The sequence below is a fragment of the Protopterus annectens genome, chromosome 7.part0 (genome assembly GCF_019279795.1).
Source record: "Protopterus annectens isolate FY-2018-M chromosome 7.part0, PAN1.0, whole genome shotgun sequence".
In the NCBI taxonomy this organism is placed as follows: domain Eukaryota; kingdom Metazoa; phylum Chordata; order Ceratodontiformes; family Protopteridae; genus Protopterus; species Protopterus annectens.
In genome coordinates, this window is record NC_056739.1 from 1,265,320,437 (window position 1) to 1,265,343,666 (window position 23,230).

Genomic DNA, 23,230 nt, shown 5'->3' on the forward strand with positions numbered 1-23,230 from the left:
TGCAGGGCCATATAGCCGCACCTAATGCTGTTTAGCTCCAGCCTCCCAACCATAGCTTTGGGATTCTACCCAAATGTAACGACTGCAACAGTGAAACACAAACAACATAGTACAGTTGTGTACGCTTACCATAAATGTAGATGTTCGAGTGTATTCACTGTTGCAGTCCAGGTTACCCTCCCGCCATCCCCCTCTATTTCTGGAGTTTATCTTTCCTTCTCTATCTTCTACAACCTATGTGGTGTATTTGCTTGTAGATGAAGGTAAAGTTTATATTGATGTGTGTGTGTGTGTGTGTGTGTGTGTATATATATATATATATATATATATATATATATATATATATATTTGCTACCTTTTTGGGGGCACCTGACATCGGGGGCAAGAAAAACTAAAGAAAATGGTGTCTGCTGCATGTTTTATACCCCTGACGTCATGGAAGAGATGACAGCAACCGACGCAGGACCCAAGACTTTGGAATTCAGGCCGACTGAGGGCAACCTGCCAGCAGATTACCCAAATGTAATGACTGCAACAGTGAATACACTCGAACATCTACATTTATGGTATGGGTACACAACTGTACTATGATTCTCATATGAAAATGACCTAGAGGTATTAGAACAATTGAAGCTGCCATTTTCCTTAGAACTTGTAGAACTAGCTTGGCAAGAGCCTGCCTCTTCCTGCTCAGTATCCTTACATAATGTCGAAGGTTGTGTACCTTGTCAAGAGGAAATTTCGCTGACCTCAATGTCATATTTATCTGCACTCCTATGAATACCAAGGATTGAGATGGCTCTAGTGCAGATTTTTTGTAATTTATGGTAATTCCTAGGGAGGAACAATGTTGTAGAGTGTAGTCTCTGGTTTGTTGCAGGAGATGCCTGGTCAGAGGGGTAATGAGTCAGTCGTCCAGATATGGAAACACGTGGAATCCTTTGCATCCCAGGTCAGCTGCCACTACTGCCATGTACTTGGTGAACACTCTGGGGGCTGTAGTGAGACCAAAAGGCAGAGCTTGAAACTGGAAGTGACTGGCTTCCAACTGGAAGTGTAAAAACCTTCTGGATCATCTGTCCCTTAGAATATGGTAGTACACATCCTGAAGGTCTGTGGAGCACATCTGATTGTCTTTTTTCAGAAGTGGAAGTATCTACTGCAGTTTTACCATCTGGAATTTGGATTTCTGAATGTATTTGTTCAGATTGCTGAGATCCAAAATGTGTCTCCAGTCCCCTGTTTTCTTTGGTAGTAAAAAGATTCTTGATTAAATTCCAGATCCTCTCTGGTCTGCAGGGACTTCTTGGATGACTCTCTTTTTTAGCTACCTTTGAACTTCTAAGTTTGCATGTTCCTGTTGACTGGGTGGAACATCTGGAACTGATCTGTTTACAGGAACAGGATAGGAGAAGGGAATGACATATCCCCTGGATATTATGTTCTGCACCCATCTGTTGGTTGTGATCTTTTGTCAGGTTTCTTGGTGCAGCGACAGTCATTCCCTGACTGCCTCCAGAGGCGAGCAATCCAGCACTCTTTTAGGACCACTGAAAGGGCCCCCCAAGAGAGAGTCTCTAGAGCCCTGATTATGCAGGCCTCCTCTGCCACGAGGGCGGCATCTACCATTATTGTTCCCCCCGTGCCCCTGAGGGAGCTTTTACCTTGTGTGTCATGGAAAGACCTCTGGGATTTTCTGAACCGCATCTTCTCACTACCTCTCTGACCCTTAGGAAAAGGTCTAGTAGGTGTGGAAAAACGTCCTCCAATGGCAGACAGGATCTTGCCTTCCTGTTCACACCTGGTGAGCGTTTCCTTCACTTTTGGCCCAAAGAGAGAACAGCTGTTAGAAGGGGCATTAACAAAGGTAGACTTAAAGGACTCACAAAGTCACATAGGCACATCCAGGCCTGTCTCCTAAGAGCAATACCTGAACCTGCAGCTCCACTCGTTCTATCTGCTGCATACGATATGAGCCTTATAGAAGAGTTTACAATGAACTGAGCGTGGCGAGCCGAGCATTAACTTTATCTGCTACTGCATCAGATACAGCTCCATTGAGGGAGTCTGTAAGTTCCTTGAACAGGTCCCATTGTAGCCTGGTAAAATAGGTAAGGTTTTTCAGAGACTGAAAGGCAAAGGTCACTGACAAAAACGCATGCTTCCCATATCTATCCATAGTCCTAGAATCCTTATTAGGAGGATGGATGGAGGAGCTGGTTTCAGATAGCTCTTTTTTTTAGTGGCCACCGCCATGACCATGGCATCAACTGCAAAACCCTTAGTTAGAAAAGAATTATCTTTTTTGAGGCAGTAATATATTTGTTTGGCCTTCTCGGAGTACGCTGTATGGAATCTGGGATCTCCCAGGCCTTCCGAGAGATTAAGTCCGTAAGCTTGTAGGAAAGGAGGGGTCACCCAAGAGGTGGAAGGGTGAAACCTCAATGCCTTCAGGTAAACTGACTCCTCGGCAGAAGGGGAGGGTGGACTGCCAATCACCCTGCTGTTTTAAGATTTCGAGGATGTCTCCAAAGAAGACATCTTCAGGAGGTGATTGTGGGGACCCTTCTGCATCATCGTGGTCAGTATCTGATGTGATAGACTTCTCTGGGGAGCCAAGATGCTTCCTTTTGCAGGTCCTCTTCCGAGGGACCTCCTCAGTGGGATACTCTTTGAGAGGTTTCAGAAGGGGGGGTCCTTGCTGGACTTCCTGCGGCATGGGTTCTCTGCGATTCTGTGTAAGGATTAAGTGAGAGGACGAAGACAATTGACTAGAACTGGGAGGAAGATCTGATGAAGGAGTAAAGGCATTAAGATAGAGAAAAATATGAAAGATAAGTTTTTTTTTTTTTAGTCATCCTCTAACTTAAATGATAAAGGAAGGGGAGAAGGAAAGAAAAGGGGGAAATGTCCTATAACTGAATTGGACTGTAGTTATGCACCCTCTAACTTAAACAGGTGATAATAGGAGTAAGGAACACTCACTCAAAGTCTGACTAAGAAGAAAGGTAGTAGAAAAAGACTGACCAATGACCTACTAGAAAACTAATAACAAAAGTTAAGAAATATAATAACATTTAAAAACACTTAGCCCAGAAGAAGCTGTTTTGAATCTCTTCGCTGAGCAACAAATGAGATCTGAGGTCATAGGGGAGGTCCATTATGGCTAGGGAAAAAGATGCCCACGAACTTAGCTGAGGACCTCAAGCTTATGTAATGGCCGAGACAGATCCTATGGATTGGATCTGACCCACCAGTCAGAATAAAGACGAGATGGACAACATCTGTTGTTATGGTTTGTTTTCTTTTTTATTCGCGTATGTAAGCCCGTATTAGAAATTTTAAATGTTATGAAGATGTTTAACAAAAAAAAGAAAAAAAAGACAACCATGGATCATTCAGCTAGCCGAGATGGTAGTAGCACACTCTTGTCTCTCCCTTTCTTTCTCGCCATATGAATCAAGAAGGAAAAGTGTTAAACCTGAATCTCAAAGTATGTAGCCTACCAGTTTAAACAATATTTGTCTGATTCTCAACTGCTGTTTCTTCTGTAATTAGGCCATCTTTGTTCTCACTGAAATCAAAAGACCAAACAGTCTTACCTAGACAAGTGGAGTAGGTAGTTTTCCTTTTTTTTAGTGCTAAAAGCAGTGTGCTAACATACATGTGTTCCTGCAGCTGACATTCTCTGGTATCTTGTATCACTGTATGTCTGGCTTGTTCCACTATATCTTTCTGAGTCATTTCTGCATTTTTACCCATTGAACTTCTTCATCTGCAAATACAGTGGTAAAACAGTTTTTGAAAGGTACTCCTAGACATCGTATGGGTCTGGCCTGAAATCTGAGTTTTGAAAGTTAAAACTTAACCTCACCTGTTTTTAAACCTGTCAGTTAACTGATCTAGACTGAAAGCTTTAATGTATAAGAAGCCATATGCAGTCTTTCACAATGAAGAGGACATCTTTAAAATCAAATCCATTTGTTATATGTCTGTATTGCTTTTTAAGTTTTCTTTTGTCCACTCCTGATATCATCCTGTTTTTCTTACCCAAACAAGAAAAAAAAACAAGATAACCCTTCTCAGTTGTCTAGCTGAATACATTTTTAAATGCTTAATAAAACATTTTGGGGGTGTTACAGTCTACTCCACCAGATCAGGAGCTACTTCTACGGAATTTTTCAGGAATTTATCTACTCTTGTTTGTGAGGTTTCTACATGGTCGTCCATTTGTGCCGTTTTTAAGTATTATGAGTTGGGTAGTCAGTTGAGCCAAAGTAGTGTTTACAGGAGGTGCTTTGTGCAACTACCCTGTGTTGGAGCCTGTAGGGTACACTGCTTGGTACTTTTCATCATTTCCTGCAGTATTGGTTGCTTTGATGGAATTAGTATAGTTGTGTAAGGCATTTATCATTACACTAGATGTGGAACACAGTCAGTGTGTGTTTTAACGGGTCTCTCCAAAATGTTTTTCATGCTAGCTCCTTTTTTGTATACTATAATGGGTCTCTCCCCCCAGTTTCTCACAAGTGTCATCACAGTTTTTTGAGTATATTCCAGTTTTTCTCAAGCACCCATTTAATCAAGCCACGGTGTTAAATTTGGTTACCATACTACTACTCTATGGACAAGGAATATTTTCATTTTGGGGGTTCCCTATTATTTTCTACATCATTTAAATATAAAATAGGTTTTAAAGTGGCCGATTTCCTTTTTATATACCACCTCTTCCATAATTTCAACTACCATGGTTCATGGATAACCCCTTTGTAGGAACATATTTAACATAAATGCACATTCCACCAAGAAGTCTTGGTGTTTGTTCATCATTCTTGCTGCTCTAACAAATTACCCCTTTATGACCGCCTTCTTTTGATTTTTCTGGATGTCCACTCATAAAATGTAATAATGTATTTGAATAAGTGGGTTTCCAATATATTTTTGATATATGTGGATGGTTATCAGTATCTTTCTTTAGCGATATATCCAGGTGTAGTATAGAAGCCTTTATAGGTTGTTGTGTAAACACCAGAAAGTTGGTACTATTGTTAACATATATAATAAATCATCTAATCTAGTTTTAGTATCTTTCCAAACAAAAAAAACAAATCGTCCAAATATTTGGTGTAAAACCTGTAAGAATTTTTATATACACCATTGGTTATATGTATTCCTTCTCACAATGTGCCATAACTATGTTAGTAACTAATGAACCACAGTTTGAGCCCATAGCCACCCCATTTTCTTGACAGAAATGTCCCCCCAAAGTATATAAAATTATTTTTCAGTACAAGTTCAAGCAGTTCCTTGAATAAATTCAAACTTTCTTGTGGGCTCTTCTTTTCCTGTAAAGATTCCATGAACCATAATATTCCCACATCATGTGGAATGACCATATATAAGTCTTTACATCCATCGTGACAAAGTCTTAGTCCTCCACTTCCACTTCGTTCATTTTTTCCAAAAAGTCCCAAGAGTCCCTGCAGATTTGCTCTTCATTCTTCAATAATTCTTTTAAACTATTGTCCAAAAATTTTGCACAGGCACATAACTCCCTTAAAATGCCCTCATCCATCACTTCTGCTTTCTTTGGGATCCCTAAGAGCCACAAAAGTATTGAAAATCCACCTGTGCGGGCAATTTTTGATGGGAGAGGGTTGATAAGTGCCTGTGCGAGAAAATATATTACAAAGAAGAGAAGTCCTAGGTCAGAACCTTGAGGAATGCTATTAGTTTTAGTTTGCTTTTAGAAGAGGGTACCAGTTTTTCTGTTAGCATTTTCTGTTTGATAGCTAGTTAGCAATCCAGTGAGCTGCAACATGAGGGAATATTTAACTGGGTTAGCTTATTTATAATGTCAGAGTTGGGGAAGGCATTGAATAGTTTAACTTAAGTCCCGACAAGTGCTGTGGATGGAAATTCCTTCATGTAGTGCCTTTATGACTTTTTCAAAACAATTAAAATGTCAAGACGACATAGTTAATCCTGACGGAGCCAAACTGTGAAGGGTCTAAAGTGTCTACAGATCTTGTATGTTACATAACAGATGACCGTAGGATCCTTAAAATGAATACACTGAAAATTTCAAACCAGAATTCTACATAGTTGAAAAGGTGTAAACCTCCAAAGCAGTCAAAATGGGCAAAATATGTTGTCAGCCATTATTTTCAACAAATTTCCATAGCTCAAAATGTTATGTTTTGGCAGAGTTCACATTTTCAGCATGCTACCCAGGCACCTCCTCTGCCTGCAGTACAATACTGAGATTGTATAGTTGAGACAGAAAATGCAGTTTACAAATATGACTGCAAAATAGCATTTACAGATGAAGTTGGGCAATAACGCACAGCATTTTGGCAAGACATGCTACAGGTGGATTGGACACTCTAAATTGTCCCTAGGTGTGAGTGTGTGCCTTCTGTGGAAGGTTGGGCACCAGGCTGGCAACTCGACACTGTAAAACTCCACTGCCAATCATGAGCGGACAAGGTGATCCGCTGTGGTGACCCCTAACAGGGAATAAGCCGAAAGAAGAAGTCCATAACATATCTACCTTGAAATTTTTGTCATAATTTCACATAGTTAAACATTATAACCCTGCACAATAATCAGTTAAAATGATTGGAGAAACTGTTTTACATTAAAATACAGTGCAAACATAGAATTACCATATATAAATAATTAAATGTAAGGTTCAAAGAAAAATGTTGTAAGTGCAGTAAGGCACTTGAAGGTATGCATAGTACAGATGTTGACATGCACCTGAGGACTGTAAGCTCATGGGCATTAGGGACAATATTGGGCTATTCTGTAGTATCTCTACCATGTACGCACACACTGTTTCATATTATCTAAATATAGACAAACACACACTTATTTATACATTCTTTTTCCTTGTGCTTTCCATTTCTTTTAATCTATTTCTAAATCATTTGTTTGGTACAGACTGATTGCGTGTAAAACTGGCATCAGAAAAGAACTGAGAAAGCCATTTAGAGGTTTACATTTATAGCTGGCTTACCTGTTAATAGCTATAGTGCAAGATTATAGCCACATAGCTGTATGGACATCTTACTGAAAATTTTCTGGCAAAAAGGATTTGTGCTAGTTTATCAAATGTGGTTTCATTTTTGCCCCATTTTTCTTGCCCGCATGCCTGCCAACCATCTAGCCTGTGCTGCCATTACCCATTTGTTTCTATCATTGGGGTAATGGCCAGGCATAACCTCGTTATCATCCAAACAGTCACTAGGAATTTTGTCCCCTAACCCACACCCCTCCCTGCGCCTGACATTCTTCATCACAGGTACAGAGAACCTACTTTACAATCCAGCTGTGAGTGTACATATTCCTGAATATGTGCCATGAAGGCTGTTGCATGAGCATGGCTTGGCAAAGCCAACACACATCCCTGTCCTATTATTACTTGCATGCACTCACTTTCCATTAGATGCTAGCCATGTAACATGCCAGACCACTTTTCTTCGGTGATCTGGCATCAGCTGTTTACTCCCATCCTTCCTTATTGGCAGTTCTACTGCATGAGTTACTAATTAATGTCCAGATCATCTGGATGTGGGTCTCATATTCAGGGCTTTATCCCTTTGTGTCATGGAGCAGACAAGGGAAAGAAATACACTGATGATCCAAATAACTGAGATTTACAGAAACAATTAAAGGCAGAATTTTTTCTTCTTCTTTACCTTCTTCTACATCTTCCCACAAGCCTTCCGCCCTCATGTGTTGTATTACAATACATATGTCAACTCCAAGGTTGTTGAATGTCAGGGGTAAGGGAAAAACTTCCTTACCACTGGAGTTTAGATGATCTTGTTAGTGATGTAATAAAACTCAATGTTTCTTGTCCAATAATAAAGGACATTTTCTTTGACAAGAGCAAATGTTTATTGAATTCTAGGTGTTATACAAGTACATACATGTATGAGTATGGTTCCATTCATTTGATCGATCACTTTTTCTGCAAAGAAAAAGGGAGGTTCATTTTCTCTAAAACTCATTGAACACTGCAGTTTATCAATGACCATGTCATTAAAAAGTGTGTAATGGCATAGAAAATAACTGCTGGTGTGGTTTTGGAGGATAGAAATTACAATGCAAATTAGTGTTGATCAGTATTTGTACCTTGATAATTCCCTTTGCTATGTTGTGCCACCATCCCTAGAAGTTAATATGTGCATCAGCAGTGATTCAGTGTGCAGGGAGCATTCTTGTTTCTCCACAGTTGTGTGACTGTGGAGTTAGTATATTTATGTTAAGGGGCTGGGGGTGGAGGGGGGCCTGCCCTCCTGGAAGATGACCTTTTTGAAGTATATTAAGTGTGTATGAAATGTGGTTCGATGACATGTAGTAATGAGTTTTAGAAGAAATGAAGCACTGTTTTTCTTGTCAAAGTGTAGATTTGTGTGTACATATCCAGCTGTGTGTACATATTTGGAAACGTATATGAATTCCTGCAGGAATAATCTTTTTATCTGTGCATCTGCTGTTCCAGGGAGTGCCTCACCCATCTGTGGTCCCTCAAGATGCATTTGCAAAGAATGAATAAATGACTGCAGTAAGCACAAGAATGAAATGATTTCTGCATATATTTAGAATGCAAAGTCTTTTGGGGTATAACAGTGGCAGCTTTTCCCTTTTCCATGATTTCCTTGCTCTTGTGTTCAGTAAAAATTTAACCTAGTCATTGAGTAAATAAGTAGTTATTAAGTAATAATTTAAAACATGTGAAAGTACTTATTTCTACGTGGAAAATTGTACATTACTAAAGCCTACCCAGCCTGTGACTTATTCTCATCTCCAAGAGGTTATAATTTTCATTTACTGTAAAAAGAAATCAAATCTATTTTTAAATTCCATGCTGTAATTTTCAGGAAAGAGCAGGTTTACTGTGAAATGTCATGAGATTTTTTTGAAATATTCTGTAGTTCATGCTTTATTTTTTTTGTTCCACAGGATGTAATCTGAAAATTTTCAATAACCAAGAATTTGCGGCACTTTTGGCTCAGTCTGTGAACCAAGGCTTTGAAGCTGTCTACCAGCTGACTAGAATGTGCACAATCCGAATGAGCTTTGTTAAGGGATGGGGAGCAGAGTACAGGTACCAACTTCTTGTCCTACAGTTTTCTCCAGGTCACATTGTTGCTATTTCTTGCTTTCCTTTTCACTGTCAAGCAGATGCTGTTGACCTACTGTCTTAGGGCAGCCTCATAACTGAAGGTTGGATTTCACACATGTGATTGATTAGAGTCATGTGAACTTGTACTTGTATAAACATAGCTCTTTAAGGGGACTAACATCTAGCTGCGGTGGCATGTCCTTTGTCTGGTAATTGGTACTAACACAGTGTGTGTGCTCTGTAGACAATCTCTGTTGAATATCTAATCCATGTAACTTCTGTTTGTGTAGTGCTGTTTAAGTTTTGTTCTGAACTCTATATGGCACATTGTATCAATCTGCAGCTAAGCTGTCCATTTCTGGGCTGCTGTTTATTGATATAGGAGGCCAGTTCTTCAACTTTTTTAGGTTTGAAAACCAACATAACCAATTAAGTGAAACAGCGAGCATAACTCATCTAAGGTGAAATAAGTCTAATGCATCTCCAAAGTAGACTAAATTGGAGTAACATTCATAAAACAAATCTGTTTCTCAGCAAACTTAATAATAATGGATGGGGGTGTAGTTCTGCAGCAAACCCTTGCTGCTTGTGAAGTTTGTGGTCGAATTAACAAAAGTTATTTCTGAAAGGTACAGAGAGGATGCAGTTCACCCAAGGAGACAGCGTCACATATGGTGGTGTAGAGGAGTCACTTCAACAGCTTGAAGTCCTGCTGTTTAGTTAGCATTGAAAAGAAGTGATTTGCAAGTATGGCAGAGATCTTCTAGGTTATCAGACCTTTGTAGATTACCTCTCTCCTACCAAAAGAAGTGACAGATTTAGTATTTAGGTGGACCAGGAGAAACGAGGAATGCTTGTTTGCTGAAATTCTGTACAAATCCAGTTATTTTACCTTTTACTACTATGTTCAATACAGTGGCTGTGTGCTATGGGGTGCATGTCTGCCTCATACAAAATTAATTACACGTAGATAAATATACACAGAGAGTTGTGGGGGTGTCTGTATGTATCTCTAAAGTATCAAACTTGCAGGTAAAGTAGAGGATTAAGTGAGGAGCATTAAGTGCACACATGTGGCTTCCCATATGATTCATCGGGTTCTAATTTCCTGAATGTTTGTTTGGGTGAAACTTCAACCTGATGATGTCCATAAATAAATAAGCTACCTCCCACCCCTTTCTTTTCTCCATGATCACAGAATCACCGAGAAAATAGAAAATCCCACACAAATGAAGTCACTGCCAGCACCCAAACAGAAACTGTACCAGTAGTGGTTCCCTATCGGGAACAGCAATTGGAGAATTGAACTGAAGTTTATACTTCAGCCACTTACAGTGACAAGGTGCAAGGCTGCAGTTTGTGTATAAATGTGCATGTATACACAGTTGCTGTCAGTACTGGTGCAAATTTTGACTACTTGTAGGTCATCTCGTTGGTAAGTTTAGTGGGTCCCTAGTTCTGCACAGAATCAGATTTGTTTTGATTTCTTCTTACCTTGTGAGAGTGCATGCCTTGTTGTTAGGGTCTGTTATCAATGCTTACTTTCCTCTTGCTCTAAAATCTTAAGTCAATTTTCTTTGGACTCTGTCATAGATTTTGGGATGCTTTACATGTATTTGTTAGTGAGTCTACAATATTTCAGGTTCACCACCCCCTGTGATCGGTGGAACAGAGTTTTAGCTTTCCTTCTATGAACGCTACCTTTTTACTCAGAGTCCCCACACTACCACTAGCAGACATGTTCCTGAGAACTAGCACCATTGCCTGACATACACACATTGCTCACTCAGATCCACACATCTATGTATAAGTATACCCTTCCCAGGGCTGAGATGGAGGACTCAGATGACCTGGAGACCATTTGAATCAAGTGAAGATAATGAAAACTCCTCCCTACATTTCCCACTAAATGACCCCCTCCTTTGCATAAACCTTAAATCTTATGCAGTCCACCCTGTTGTTTGCTGTGGCCTCCATTAGTTCTTCCCAAACATGCTTTAGCAAGTACTGGAAGAAATAAAAGAACCCATGGATCACCCCCACTTTGGGGCCTGTAATCAATGCTGCTTTGTATTTAGCCTGCAAGCATCAAGTTCTGGTCCTGTAGCACCCAAGAAGACAGATGCCTTATTTAAATACTTATCTGATTGGAGTGAGATCCTGAGCAGGCATCTTACAGTAGAATCCTACATCATTTCGTAGGTCCACTGTTGACCAGTTACCACAACATTTTGCCACCTTACTACTGGACATGTAGTCCAAAACTTTGGACAGGGTGGTAAGAGAGAGTTTCCTGTGTGATGTTGGGACTCAGATTCTAGTTCTGTTTAGTGGATGGTGCTGGAAAAGGTTTCTTTCCACCACAAATCTGGATTCAAGGAGGAGCTAGCCACAACTTGGCCCTGTATGGTTTACACAGTGAGATTCCATGTGGTTTACTTTAGCTTTAACTATGCTGATTCCTTGGCTAGGGCGGCAAGGCTTAGGCATGTACCTGTGCTGGATTATGTGGCTGAGGCGTGTCTTCCTTGAGGAGGCGTTTACGTGATCTACCCTGGATGCCTCATTCGTGGGAGAGGTGGTTTCCTGCCAGACCTAGCAAGACCTGGTGGATGACTTCCTGAAAAGGAATAAGACTTTCAGTACCTGGGAAGAGCTTTATTGGTCACTACTTAGCTTGCTTCATTTCTTCTAGGCCTAACCAAGAGGGTCCTCAGAGTGTCAGGTTTTCCCCAGTGATGCCGGCTAATTAATCCAAGAGAATGCTGTCACCAGCTTTACAGTTGCAGTCAGAGTTATTCTTGAGGCTATTTGTTTATGGCTTTGGTTGCCATGTGTCTGTGCAGAAATGGGGTGTTCTGGTGTCATGTGGGAGGGAACTGCACAAGTAGTAGATGTTAGACAAAAAATAGCAGTAAGCAAAGTTGAGTAAAATAAACATATCCAGGGATATAATGATTTATTTAAGATGCAAGTTATTAATGCTGACAAATTCTAATAATATCTCAAGAATTGTAGGCCATGCATTTAGGAGCAAAGTGGCATATGCTAGCTGACTTGATTTTTTTTCTGAGTCACTTTGCTGCCTGCTGATCATCAGCTGCCTTGTAGCCTATCTGTCCATTCAATCCCCGTAATGTGGGGGAGGCTTAACCAGGAGGGGACATCATTCAGGCAGCCACTGTTTTTTTTATTTTATATGTATTATTTCTGACTCTGCATGCACTTGGCATTGCAGCAGGGAGGGAACATGAAGTGCGCTACCAGCAAAAAACATCCCCTCAATTCTACAAGAGGCATTCACTTCTTCCCTATAAGACCATTGCCTATGCAACCCCCATCCTTCTTGTCAGGATGACACCTACACATCTTTCTGACATGATATTTTGCAACCATATTATGTTCCCAATGACTCTTGTGGTTTTCAGTAAGAAGAGCTTTAGCTCCTGTAGTCTCTGGTTACATATTTCCCCTTCTGTCCCACACATTTTTGTTTGTGGCTTTTCTGTGATCGTTTTTCCTTGTGTGGTCTATAGATCTGCACACTGTATTCAAAGTGCTTAGTCCCCATTTTTCTTTAGCACCAAAAGGAATATTAATTACGTTCCAAATGGTGCTGGTCTGGTGGGGCCTTTTGAATGGCTCTTTTTGCTAGCAGCTTTCTTTGCTTTGGTGGAGTAGCAGAGGATGGAACTTTCCTCTGTTCTTGTTGGGAGAAGGTGAGAAAAGGAAATGTAATGGTCTCTGGTAATTATAATCTGCACCCAGACATCTTTGATGATGGACATCTAGGCCTCTGGGTGCAGAGATAATCAGCCCCCCCCCAATTGCCTCCAGAGCACAGTAGTTGGGCAGTTCTTCAAGATCGCTGATAAGGTTTCCTCAGTAAATGGACCTCTGAAGCCTTTGTTTTGTGGGCCTCATCTGTCACATGCGTGAGTGTCTACCATTGGAACTCCCCCCTCTACCCAGGGAAAACCTCAATGATTTTCAGAACCACATCTTCCTTCCCCCTTTCTTGTTTCTATATAAAAAAAAAAAAAAAAGGTCCTGTGAGGGGTAGAAAACCATTTTTCTACAGCAGACAAGGGTTTCCTATCCTGTTCACTCCTGAAGAGTCTCTTTAACTTTGGGTCCAAACAGAGTGGATCCATCCAAAGGTGCATTGATGAAGGGATGTCTTGAAAGGCTCTACAAAGTCATATAATTGCAAACAGGCATGCCTCTGAACAGTAATGCCTGAGCCTACAGCTCTAGAAACACTCTAATATTGGAGATTAAAAGCTTGGAGGCTTTCCTGGATGACTGAAGGGTGTCCATTTAGGGTATACATAGTTTTCTTGTTCTCCTTAGGCATGGACTTGGTCAAGTCTCACATCTCTCTGAAACCTTGTTATGTATGCAAAACGGTTCAGCGATCAGAGAGTATATGTCACTGGCACACAAATCTGCTTCCTCTGTCCAAGGTCCTAAACTCTCCTCTAGGCAGATTGACAGTAGGACTTTTCTCAGCAAGTTCTTTTTTATTGGCTGCTGCTGCCACCATAGCATTGATTAAGGGGCCCTTACTCCAGTAGGCATAGTCTTTGGTTGTAACTAGGTACTTATCTGGCTTTTTAGGGTTGTTTGTCACATCCATTTCCTTCTATGTTCAATGAGAAATCAAATCCACCATTTTATCTGCCGGGGGACGGGCACCCATGAAGTAGCTGAGCCAGTTCCAGAAGCCTCAAGAAACACTGACTCTTCATGGGAAGGGGCATCAGAAAACCAACCACCTTTCAGTTACAGAATTTTGAAGATCTCCCTAAATGAGATGTCCTCAAGTGGTGACCTTTATCAACGTCTGTGTCTTCTGTTAGTGACTCCTGCAAGGAGTCAGTGTGTCTCCTCTTGCACTTGTGCTTCTAGGGAGCTTCTACAGGAGGATAATCTGGGGAAAACTCTAAAGTTGTTGGGGAAACCCTGCATGAGGGCTTTCTTGAGAATGAAATGGACTGGTTGTCCTGATGGAACAGAATGAGCATACTCAGAACCTAGGGCAGACATTTGTGGAAGGGAAGGACTCGAGGGAGGGCAAGGATGTCCTGTCTCCTGAGATGGGAGAAAACTCTCTCCACAGCCTCGAAAGCAGAAGCAGAGGGAGAACCCAGAACTACCCCAGTAGGAGGTGAATCTACCTGAGTAGGATAGCTTAGAGAAACCCTCCAACCTTGGCTCGAAACAGAAGTCAGAGCTGAGCTGTCTAACACCGAAGCTCTGAGGGGAATAGACATCTCTGAGAGTCTGAGTCGAGCCCCTGTCCCCTGGAACTAGCACTGAGGCTATGACTGTGAGATCCCTCCAGTTCCGACAGAGTCAGCACTGTCTGGATCTAAGAAGATACTGGAGTCAAAGTGGACCAGATCTTCAGATCCTACATGGATAATCCTAGAAGTCTTGAATCTGTAACAGCTGAACCAAGGGGTGGATCTGAGTAGGGGCAACAATAGAGGTTTGGAATGGTGCAAAGCTCATAGGTCTGATGGGAGACTGACCAGGAGGAACTCCAAACTGAATTTGGATGCAGAGGAATTTCCTGATTATTCTGTCTACATCTGCTTCTGATAGGCTCTTAGTAGACCTGAAGGACGACAAAGTAGATGGGTGTGTGTTTTTCAGAAAAGGGGAATGTCTTGAAGGTATCGGTTGCCTCCTAGAAGGCGACTCGGAAGAGGGGAAAGAGTTGGATCCGAGGTATTCAAAACTTTAGCAGGTGGAGTCAAAGTTGGCCTAGTGAGGAGAGCAGTCGGGACAACTTGCTTGGTTCCTGAGTCTTAACTGCTTTTTCAGGCTGCCTTTTCCTCTTTAGATTTATCCACAGGCTTTTTTGTGGAAGGTGAAGCTTCAGAAACAGAAGGAAGCAAACCTTTTGACAGTAGTTTATTTCTATACTTGACCAAGGTTTTGTGATTGAACCTCATGCAAATGTCAGTCTTCATCAAGGCGAGTGTCAGTAAAAGGACCCTGAATGGGCATCAGAGTTGGGTATCCTATAGCTGCAGGAAGTGCACATTTTGAAGCCGGTTAGCTTGTCCAACATAAATGCAGACAACAGCGACAACTAAGGAAAATAAAACAGCAGCACAAACAGAAGTCAGATACCAGCAATGGTAACAAGAATATCCCACAAAAGGGGATAAATAATAGGAAATACCAATGATTGTAACAAGGATACTAGAATGCTAATAGAAAGGAAGGAGGAAGAAGGCGCAAGGCCTACGCATAAAAGCCTCACTACGAAAAGATTTTTTGTTTTTCACTGTCTGGTAGAAAGACAAGAGAAATGACTGCAAAAGGAATGGAAGGACCAAAAAGATACAAAAATTCGCTTATCTGGACTTGAGCTACTATGTCTGATACTGCAAACATGATCTGAGGTAATACAGGGTTTGGAGGGGTTTGTGGGTAAGGGGAGGAGCTTGATCTATGGATCCTACATTTGAAAAGTGGCCAAAGACTTGGCCAAGACCCATCATTTGAGGAATGGATGAAAGACAACATCAGATAAGATATTGGATGCAAAAGACTTTGGATATTTCTAATCACTGCTGAAACTTCTAAAAGTTGGACAGTATGATGCAGTAGAGAATGCTAATGGATTGTCTCTTAGAGGGAGAGGTAAGTGGGGGGAGAAGAGGGTGATATTGCTTATTTTAATATGGTGGTTACAGAAAGCCTTATTGAATATTTCATTCATATTGTAATTCTGAGACCTGCAGAATTATGAAACAGAAACGGAAAAACTAGAGAACAGTTGTTGCATCTTTCGGCTTTTCCCGGTTAGGAGTGCCACAGCGGAACTCCAGTCTGCTAATGATTGGCAGCAGATTTTTTACATGCCAAGTTGCCGGCCCTGACGCACAACCTTCAATGAAGGTACGCCCATTCACGCATGTCTCCACACAGAAGACGCTCTAGCAAAGAATCGAACAGGACAACGTCCTACTGTGAGGCGACAACGCTACCGCAGTATATGAATATCAGAAATTGCAGTTCTTCTCTAAAGGTTCATGTTACTGATATATACTGATTCCGAGATTGCCACACCTCAGAGAAAAGAGATTTTCTGTGACACAGCAACCTTGGACGTAGTATATACTAGGTCAAATGTTTTTTTCACGGAGAGTACTGGGATTCATGACCAGCCCCTGGGGTACTCCAGTAGTTACTTTCCTTGGTTACTGATTTATTGATTACATTTGTTTTTGTGGGTTTTGTTTTTGTATTTTCCTTATTCCTGACATTGCCACTGTCATCACAACTCTGTGTCTTTTTTTATCTATGCAGGAATTCAGCTCCTTAATCTGTGTCACTGAGTTTGAGTATTTTGTGAAATCTAAATAGTCTGTGTCCCATTGTCAAGGTTTACTTTAACCCAGTCATAAAACTGGTTCAGTTTTTCTGAAAACTTTTTTCTGGGTATAGACCCACTTTTAACCATTATTCTGGAGATTGTTGTCCTCTGTGAAAGCAAACAGACATTCTGTCAGGATTTCTTTAGTGAATCCCCTATGCCACAGCTGTTAGGCTAGCAGTCCTGTGTTCTTTAAATTTTCCCCCAGTACACACATACATACACACAAGGTTGTTGCTGTCTTCAGTCCTTTGATTTCCACAGTAGCCAGTGATCAGCTGTAAACTATATCCAGAGGATTTGACAGCACACTGGTTAGATTTATGAGTACCCTTGTGGCAACTCATAAGGCCCCATACTACTTCCTCCCTTAGTGGTTCCATTTCAGCCTCTCCCCTCTTATCTTGGTACCTGTTAGTTGATCTTGCCATCCTGCCATTGCTTTCTGTTATAAACAATAATTCAAAATATTCATTCAACACCTCTGCTTTTTCTTATTCTTCTGTGAGCTTCCTCACAACTTTGTTTAGCTTAGCCAAGTCTGTCCCCACTTCTTTCGTTTCCCTATAGGCCTGAAAAAACTTCTGTTCCCTTTCTTCCTCCCTCTACCAGCTCCCTTTCAGCTTGCACCTTTGCAACCCTTACCTGCTTTGATGGTAGCAAGAAGTTTAGCTCCTCCTTTGAGTATTCCTACTATCTGTGTGCATGAACCTACTGGATGTTCTTCATCTCACATTGCTGCAGTCCTTACATATGGGTAGTCCGCTGTCCTCGGTCGGCCCGAATACCAAAGTATTAGGCTGACGTCGGTCAAGGCGCTTAAAACTGACATCAGGACGTCAGGGTACAAAAGCGCATGACCGACGTCATTTCCTCAGTCTTTTTTGCCGCATGGTCCGATGCAGAAGCAGCGTTGCAAGTGCCGTTCGGCGTTCTGAAATTTTTCGAATTCGGAGTTTCAGACCGAATCCAAGTTGGCTAAGTACCCCGTTGGGGATTATTTTGTTTTTTTCTTGCCTCAGTGTTTTACCGGATGTCAGAAAAAGTGAATAACTGTATTTCTTGTGGGAAACAGATACCGCATAGGGATTATCATTCTTTGTGTATTCCTTGTTTGGGGCCTGAGCACGACGTTGTTGGGTGTCGCTTTTGTGCTAGGTTCAATAAACGCACTATTAAGCGAAGGTTAGATTGTGCTAGGCTGGTCTTTGGGAAGCGGTGCAATTATAATATGCCGTCGGATTCTCCGGCGCCCGCTTCTACGAAGAAGCGCAAAGACAAAGCAATTAAACCCAGGCAAGATGAGTCGTCCGTTCCGGACGCCGGTTCTTTAGAGGCTTCAGTGGAACCGGTGGTTCCGACGGAGACTTCTCTGGAGTCTCAGGGGGAGACTTTGATTTTGCAGGAGGTAGTCTCTCAGGAGGCAGGTCAGGCTGAAGGGGCTTCTCAAGTTACTGTACTCCCCTCCCTTCCTAGGGTGGTTAGGCCTTCTCCTTCGGTTTCCAAGGCTTCTCCCAGAGGCAGGCCAGTTTTAGCTCCTGTTGGGGTCACTCCTAGTTCAGCAGGGTCTGTGCCTAAGAAGCACATGCTTAAAATGGCAGAAGATTTGATTACTCTGATTAGAGGTTCTATGCCCCCTCCTGATAAGAGGCCTAGGGTGGAGCCAGAGTTGGGAAGTTTTGAACAGGCTTCGGATGTTTCAGAGTCTTCGGCTGAAGACTTGCAGGAATACTCTCCTTATTCTGATTCTGATGCAGATGATTCCACTCCTTCTGCTTCTCCTCCTGAGGATTTTTCTTTTTCAGAGACACTTCATTCTATGAGGGAGCATTTTAAGTGGGAAGGTCAGGACTTCTCTGATTCTAGGAAAAGGCTTAGGGAGTTTTTGCTGTTACCCCAGCATAGGCCTTTGGCTATACCCCCTGTTCTGGATGTTGTGGAAGATGTGTTTGCAGAGGCTTCACTTAATCCTGATTCTCTGCCGCCTGCTCCTGTTAAGCCGGATAGGTATTACAGGGTGCCTGAGGCTCACAAATATCTTTATAAGAGTCCTAGGGCGGACCCAGAAACTATTAGTCAGGGACCTAAGGGTGTCAAGGCCTCTATTGTAAAAAATCCGGTTCCTCTAGATAAAGAAGCCAGAGCTTTGGATAGATGGGGAAAGAAGGTCTATACATCTTCTACCTTAGCTATGAGGGCTTTGAATTGCCAGTTTCATATGTTGAAATATCAAAACTTTTTTCTTTCTCAATTGAAGTCTAAGGTGGATGCTCTGGCGGAAGGCATTGAGTGTAAAGAATTGCAAGATTTGGTGCATGTCTCTGAACAGGTGGGTAAGCATTCATTACAGTGTGGTTTTGATGCTGTGCAGGCCTCGTCTAGGGTGGCTGCCACTGGCACAGTTCTTCGCAGGCACGCCTGGTTGAAGGATCAGAATTTATCTGACCATGTTAAAACAAGGATTTTGGATGCTCCTTTGCAGTCTGATGTGTTGTTTGGTTCACCTGTGGAGTCAGTCTTGAAGAAAATGGAAGACAAGGCTAAGTCTATGCAGACTGTTAAAGATTTTTTGCAAGTTCAGCCTCCGAAGTTTAGTAGGAATTGGCCTGCTAAGGGGTGGACGTATCCTTCTTATGATTCTCAGTCTAGGGGTAGATCTAGACGTGGTAGGGGCAGAGCTCAGAGTTCTTTCAGGCCTAGAACAGGGAGTTCCCCTGCACAATCTTCGGGTGAGGGCAGGGGCCAGTCCTTTCGTAAACAGGCCCAATGACCTACTTTTTCAGCTGCCAGATCCTTCTTGCCTGGCAGCACCTTTGGGAGGAAGGTTAGCACTCTTCAAGGAAAATTGGATGTTGGTTACCCAAGACAAATGGGTATTGGATATCATACACCAGGGTTACAAGTTTTACTTCCATACCTTGCCTCCTTTCAAAGGCATGCCGGACGTTCCTCCTCAGCAAAGACTAGAGGCTCGCAAACAGATTTCTCTACTACTTCAAATAGGGGCCATACAACCGGTTCCTCTGCCAGAAGTGGACCTAGGATTTTATTCTCGCCTGTTTCTAGTACCACAGAAAGGAAACACGTGGAGACCAATTTTGGATTTATCCATCCTCAACACATATCTGGACATTCCCAAGTTCAAAATGTTAACGTTACAACAGCTTTTACCTCTGCTGGGCAAAGATCACTGGATGGTGACCCTGGATCTCAAGGAGGCTTACCTTCATGTTCCTATCAGGCCCAGTTGCAGGAAGTATCTGCGTTTTCGGGCTGGGACTTCACATTATCAGTTCTCTGCATTGCCCTTTGGCTTATCTACTGCGCCCAGAGTGTTCACGAAGGTTCTGGCTCCAGTGGTAGCTTTTGTCAGGCTAAGAGGAATACAGATCTATCCTTATTTGGACGATTGCCTGATACTGGCCCAAGGAAAGGACGAACTTCATCATTTACAGTATGTGATGGCAGTGTTAAGATGCCTGGGGTATTCTGTGAACGAAATAAAGTCCAGTCTAGTACCCTCTCAGGACATGTGCTTTCTGGGTGTGAGACTGAATACAGCATCCCAGATGGCCTTTTTGACCCCGGACAAACAAAGGAATCTTTCTCTTTACTTCCATCAGTTGTCTCATCAGTCCAGGCTGACTGCAAGGACAGTCCTTCAAGCCTTGGGGTTCATGGCATCTTGTATTCTGGTACTTCCCAATGCCAAACTGCATATGAGGAAGCTACAGTGGTATCTCAAGAATGTATGGACACAGCACTGCCAAGATTTGGACACTGTCATTCAAATAATACCTTGCATTCAAAAGGAATTTTTGTGGTGGGCTCAGGAATGTCACCTAAACAAGGGACTCTCTGTGACCCGGCCAGAGGCGAGTCAGATTTTAACGACAGATGCCTCAGACAAAGCTTGGGGAGCTCATCTAAATGGAAAATGGGTACAAGACACGTGGCCTGCCAGACTTCAACATCTACATATCAACTTGAAGGAGATGTTAGCAGTCCAATTTGCATTGATAGCTTTCAAGGATTTACTTCTTCCAGGGCAGGTGTTGATTCAAACAGACAACACAACTGTCATGTGGTACATCAACAAGCAAAGGGGAACGCATTCTTATCCTCTATGCAGACAAGCAATGATTTTGTGGGAGACTGCTCTCAGTTTACAGCTAAATCTTCAGGCAAGGTTTCTGCCAGGAGCACAGAACTCCTTAGCAGATGTGTTGAGCAGACAAATTATGGATCCCCACGAGTGGAAATTGGATCCTCATGTATTTCAGAGATTGACAGTGTTATGGGGAACTCCAGACATAGATCTGTTCGCTTCTCCACTAAATTACCAGCTGCCAAAGTTTTGCACAAAAAGGTTTCATCCCTCGGCTTGGAAAGTGGATGCTCTCTCATTCAATTGGAGCAATCTTCACGTGTATGCCTTTCCACCTCTGCCTCTCCTCCCAAAGGTACTGCTGAAGGTCAGACAGGACAAGCCAAACATGATTTTAATAGCTCCAGATTGGCCTTGACAGCACTGGTACCCATTACTGAGAAGTTTGGTACAGGAGCCTCCATGGCCTTTGCCTTCGATTCCTCGCCTGCTGTCTCAGGAGAACAGTCATTTACTCAATGTCAAACTTCATTCTCTACATCTGACAGCCTGGCATATCCTGTTTTAAACCCTGGAGGGTCTCAGCTTCCACAAGTTTTGAATGTTATTTTGGAGGCCAGAAGGCCTAGTACAAGGAAAGTTTACGCAGATAAATGGAGGAGATTTTTATTTTGGAGTACTGCAAAGGATTTTGATGTTTCTAAACCTAATTTAAGTGTTGCGCTTCAATACCTTACTGAGTTATTGGACAAAGGTTTGTCCTTCTCCTCTATAAAGGTTCATGCTGCAGCAATTTCTGCTCACTATGACTGACCCACCATTATTTTCTCAGCCTTTGTTTAAGCAATTCCTTAGAGGGGCAAAAAATATAAGACCCCCACGTAGAGCTCCTACTCCTGCTTGGGATCTCAATTTTGTGTTGGAGAAACTCACTCTACAACCTTTTGAACCTGCAGCATCGGCAGAGTTGAAATATTTATCTTGGAAGACTGCTTTTTTGTTGGCCATTACCTCTGCGAGAAGGGTTTCTGAATTACAGGCCCTTATGGCAGTTGAGCCTTTCTTAATTTTCCACAAGGACAGGGTGTCTTTGTACTAACCCTTCTTTTATGCCTAAAGTGGTTTCTAGTGTGGCTTTAAACCAAACTATTCATTTGCCTACTTTTATGCAAACCCCAAAATAAAGGGGAAAGGATTTTGCACACTTTGGATATACACAGACAGTTGCGATATTATTTGAGCAGAACTAAAGGGTTCAGGCAGTCTCAGCAGTTGTTTGTTTCTTTTGCTTTGGGTTCTCAGGGCAAACCTGTTTCAAAACAAACTATTTCTAAGTGGATTGGGTTTTGTATTGCTTTCTGTTATTCCCATCATGGTAAGGAGATTCCAGCTGGGATTAGGCCTCATTCCACTAGGGCTACTGCCACTTCTACAGCCTTTTAAGGGGTGGCTACTAAAGATATTTTGGAAGCAGCTACTTGGAGTTCAGTGCATACTTTCTCTAAGCATTACCACCTTCCACTTTACTCTAAATCTAGGGCTGGATTTGCAACTGCAATTTTGCAAGGCATGTTGGCAGCTCCTAATTCCTTATAGTTTTGCCATCCTCCCTTACCTCTGCTTTGGGATTCTACCCATATGTAAGGACTGCAGCAATGTGAGATGAAGAACATAGTACAGTTTTGTACCTACCATAAATGTAGATGTTCGAAGATCCACATTGCTGCAGTCCAATCTACCTCCCTCCTTCCCCTCTGTTGTTGAAGGTGGTGGTGTGGTTTGTGTTGTACATAGTGTAAATATGGTTAGTGCACGGGTGGTTGGTTAGGTTCTGCTGGTTTTTGGCTTTAGCCTTTCTTGTTAGGGCCTTCTGACATCTGGGGCAAGAAAAGACTGAGGAAATGACGTCGGTCATGCGCTTTTGTACCCTGACGTCCTGATGTCAGTTTTAAGCGCCTTGACCGACGTCAGCCTAATACTTTGGTATTCGGGCCGACCGAGGACAGCGGACTACCCATATGTAAGGACTGCAGCAATGTGGATCTTCAAACATCTACATTTATGGTAGGTACAAAACTGTACTTTCTGAAGCAAGGATTACCTTCACCTTTTTGGATTGCAAACCAAAATGTACAAAACCTAAACTGCGCTACTTATGCCTCCTGCTTGTGCTGTAAGTGTTGCTTTGACACCTGCTGTGGCCCCTTTTAGTTGTAACTTCAGACAGTTAACTTAAGAATACACAGCTTCCTAGCACAGAATTTTCATATCACCACTAGCAGATGAACCGTATAGTTTAGGTATTCAACTTTCATTAAAAGGAGTGTGCTTACATTGGATCTCTCTAGCATATTCCACTCACTGCTCCATTGTGATACCAACTACTATACATCTCTGTGTTAAAGAAGGAATGTCTATTGGAAACCAAAAGTGGACCAGACCTTGAGAGCAGATACCTCTGACCAAGGCTGGGTGTGCGCAAAGAAAAAGTGCAGGAGGACACACAAAACAAGAAAGACAAGGGGAGAGACGTCTACATCAAAAGGGATATTAGCTGTTATTCATGTGTTGCAGGTCCAGAACAGTCTTA

The 23,230-nt window shown here is 42.1% G+C and overlaps 1 protein-coding gene across 2 annotated transcripts in view; it reads left to right on the forward strand.

Annotated features, from left to right (window-relative positions):
- SMAD3 (SMAD family member 3) overlaps window positions 1-23,230 on the forward strand; it is a 1,147,441-nt gene that overhangs the window by 976,307 nt on the left and 147,904 nt on the right. For both annotated transcript variants that reach the window (XM_044077876.1, XM_044077878.1), the window contains exon 8: window positions 8,974-9,118. In XM_044077876.1, the coding sequence (XP_043933811.1) occupies window positions 8,974-9,118 (145 nt within the window). The remainder of the gene's footprint in view (window positions 1-8,973; window positions 9,119-23,230) is intronic.